Source organism: Argopecten irradians, chromosome 6 (genome assembly GCF_041381155.1).
Source record: "Argopecten irradians isolate NY chromosome 6, Ai_NY, whole genome shotgun sequence".
NCBI lineage: Eukaryota > Metazoa > Mollusca > Bivalvia > Pectinida > Pectinidae > Argopecten > Argopecten irradians.
Genome location: NC_091139.1, coordinates 29568875 through 29572404, shown reverse-complemented (window position 1 = coordinate 29572404; position 3530 = coordinate 29568875). Strand labels below are relative to the sequence as shown.

The 3530-nt window shown below is 34.9% G+C and overlaps 1 protein-coding gene across 1 annotated transcript; it reads right to left on the bottom strand.

Moving 5' to 3' along the window:
- Positions 1–464: 464 nt before the first annotated feature.
- On the bottom strand, positions 465–3200 carry LOC138326446 (galactoside 2-alpha-L-fucosyltransferase SEC1-like). Its single transcript, XM_069272553.1, has 2 exons — positions 3196–3200; positions 465–2379 (listed from the first exon to the last, which is right to left on the bottom strand). The coding sequence occupies exons 1-2, from the start codon at positions 3198–3200 to the stop codon at positions 1365–1367; spliced, it is 1020 nt and encodes a 339-aa protein (XP_069128654.1). The 3' UTR covers positions 465–1364.
- Between the last annotated feature and the right edge of the window lie 330 nt (positions 3201–3530).

The window sequence follows — 3530 nt, the reverse complement described above, 5'->3', positions numbered from 1 at the left end:
CAAAGGTTCAGAAGGACTCTTGGAAAGTTCTCGAATCGTTTATAATGCATAACATGTAATGAAGGGAGAGTAAATATCTTATTTTAATCAGATTCTCTTTATTTAATACTTTTATAAACTATTTCTGTATTTTTCTATTTGATGCTTCATCCTTTCATTATGTTTCAAAATCAAATGTATGAGGAAAAAACCTCTTTCGTACAAGGAGATGAAGGATAAGGATATTCTACCATCGGGTTCACAAAATGTTTTAAAACCCTCGGCAAGCCTCAGGTTTTAAACATTTGGTGACCCTTGGGTAGAATATTCCTATTCTTCATATCCACATATGAAAGAGTCTTATAATTATTACCAGGCAGAATTATAGTAAAATATTCAGAAAAAAAAGACAAAACACTAAAAATGAATAAATGATAATTTATTTCACGAAGAAAACCAAACCTATCAGAATTATCTCCCTTAATATGATTTTATCACAAATTCAATTTTTTCATATTTATTTAGATAAAGGGATGTACATGTATATATTTATACATTTATATTTTTTATTTCCAAAACAAATATTAAGTACAAAAATCGACAAAAACAAATATCATCAATAGTCCTTTAATTTCTACTAATAAATAGAAGCAGACACTCGAGCGGAAGACAACTTTAATAATGTTTTTCTTTTTCGTTCTACCTCGGAACCTCTCGTCTTTTGGAATTATAAGATAAACACAGGAAGTTACATCACACAAAAAACTAGACCGAATTCTAAAGGGGCAGTCTGTTATCATTACGCCAATTGACAAACAATCTCAGGTATCCATCACTTCTTAGGTTCATTGCTTCTGGTGTTGACGTAAAGAGAGCAAGTGTAACTGTAGACCATGATCTAGATCTGTTACCTATCAATGAGTTTGGGCAACTGCAACTAAGAAGATTGTTTATTCTGACATATGTTGGGGACATGGTTATTTCGTTTTGTTATCCTCTTTTTCTCTCACTAAGGTGTTGTGATTGTAGCAAACTCAGATTCATGTCGTGTATCATACAAATTGTAGAAATGCTTTGAATTTTATATCACAAAGTATGGAACAAAGCATTTGTGAAATTACTGGATTTTGGGTCTTTTTGCACGTCCTTATCGATGACAGATAAAAATACTTGTTAAAAGGATTTCAAATTTGGTTATCCAGTGTTATTTAACAGTATTTGCCTTCATCGTAGTAGGTGAAACACATGGACTGGACAATAGTGCAGCACAACTATTTCATTTTTTTTTTTTGCATTTTCTCTTGAAATAAAGCATATAAAGAATCTATTTGATTGTTCATTCATAGGTGTTTACACAATAAAATGCGAATTTATCTATATTTTTCTTACTCCATGGCGATCCACTTTGGATAGAAATAGTCAGAAAAATTATTATCAAATTGTTTTCTTGCTTTTGTATTTTCCCTAATAGGATACTTATAGTAGATGACGTCACCTCCGGCGAGATATCCAGCCCACCATCCAAAACTTCCAACCGTCATGATGGTGTGGTTACACGCAACCAACAACCCAAAATCAATTTCTGGTGACGTTTCATGGTACACAACTGTGATGTTTGCCTCGGTCATTGATTTCAGGTCGTTTCTTGTTCCCGCCAAATCTTCCGAGCAGACGACAAACAATGGGTTTGGATACTTAGATAGACAGTACAGTATCGCTCGTTTCACATACCCAATTGGTGCAGTACTGTAACCAAATGAGGCGAATCTTTTACTCAAATAATCACCACCCCTTATGTGGACACCAATAAAAGTCACGTGACTCCCAAGAGGATAAAATGACGTAACAATGTGTCGGAGAATTTCGTTGACTGATTGCTGTATTGGATACTTCAAAGAAAATTCCGATTTGATTTCTTCTTTGTACTTTTCGAAAAACTTCCATGACTGAAAATAATGCCTCAGCATTACATTTTCGAGAGATTTCCTCACCTTATCGTATATTTTTTTCTCCCAGATTCCTGTGAAATCGATCCTTTCATGTTTCCACCTCTCACACGTGAATGTCCGATTATAAACAGCTTTCGCAGTTATATGGAAATATTTCCACAACTTATCATCCACTGGTAAAACCAACGTTCTGTTTACTTCCTTAGCTATGCCGTAAGCTCCTGCATATTCGAACATTGTGTTTCCAAGGCGACCGATCATTTCTGGACAGAGGAGGAGCTTGTTGGCCCATTCCTGGTCCCAGGAGGGATACACCACGGATTTGATCAGCCCTCTGTATCTCAATCTGTATGTCAAAGGGAACAGGTAATTCACCACGGTAAATATTCCAATAACGAATAGAGACGTTAGAATGGTGTTACCTGGAAAATGTTGAAAGTTGACATCTCCACTATTAAGTTAGTCAAACGTTGCAAAATTCAAAAATATATATATTCAATAAATGAAATTATATATTTATTTATTTTTTTCAATATATATGTGATAAATATGATTATATCTTCAATAATTACTCAGATATATGTGCGATGTTTTAAATATGTATATGCGATATTTTAGATATGTATGTGGCAATTTAAAAATATATATGTGACTTGCAAAACTGATACACAAAATTAGATATCTACATTTCCTTGTCACTTGTACTATATAAACTAACCAAGGCAAAGTGAAGTATATGATACAGTATAACTGACACCCAAAACGTGACCATCATGACGTAACTAATGTTGACGTGGTGACGTCAACTGATTGCCGTCAAAATGGCTGTTCCATCTTGTGGACTAAATCGTCGTTGATAAACGGTTTTCCTGATCTAGCTTAAACAATGTTAATGCAGATACCCTAAAATGAGTTGATATCGTAAATATAAGCATTAAGCTCTATTCCTATGGCATCTATGGTCTATATAGATGTCATAGGAAAATAGTTTAATGCGTAAATGGCGTGAATACAAGCGAAAAGATATTGTTCGATCTCGGTTACTCATGCCCATATAACTTGAAATCCAAAAAAAACCGTTGGATCCGCCACTATACACGAAATCGTCTGTCATGTCCACACTTTTGTTTTATTGCTATATACTATGGTGGCATATTTCTGCCATCGAGTTGCCGACTTACGACTTAATGATGTCGACATAATTAAGGTATTATGTCGACATCATATAGGAAGATGTCGACGTAAACAGAAGAATATGTCGACTTACCACATGTACCTGCCCACATAATGATTCCAAGATATTTATGTAGAATGTCGGTAACTCGGCGATTAATCGTGTTTATGCTCGGGTGTGACACCGACTTGTCAGTTATTGATGTCGACATCTAAACTAAAAGATGTCGACATCTGGTCTTGAAAGTGGAAATCAAAGGCCACTCTTTCATGACGCACTGTGTATATGCAGCAAGGTACCATACAGCAGAGATCGACGTTGATTTTGTTAATTCAGATTTTTATTTATTTGATTTCAAAACTAAAAATTGTGATCCTGCACATCCCGGCCATGCAGCTGTAATTAACCAACGTGTACGTAGCTGTTAG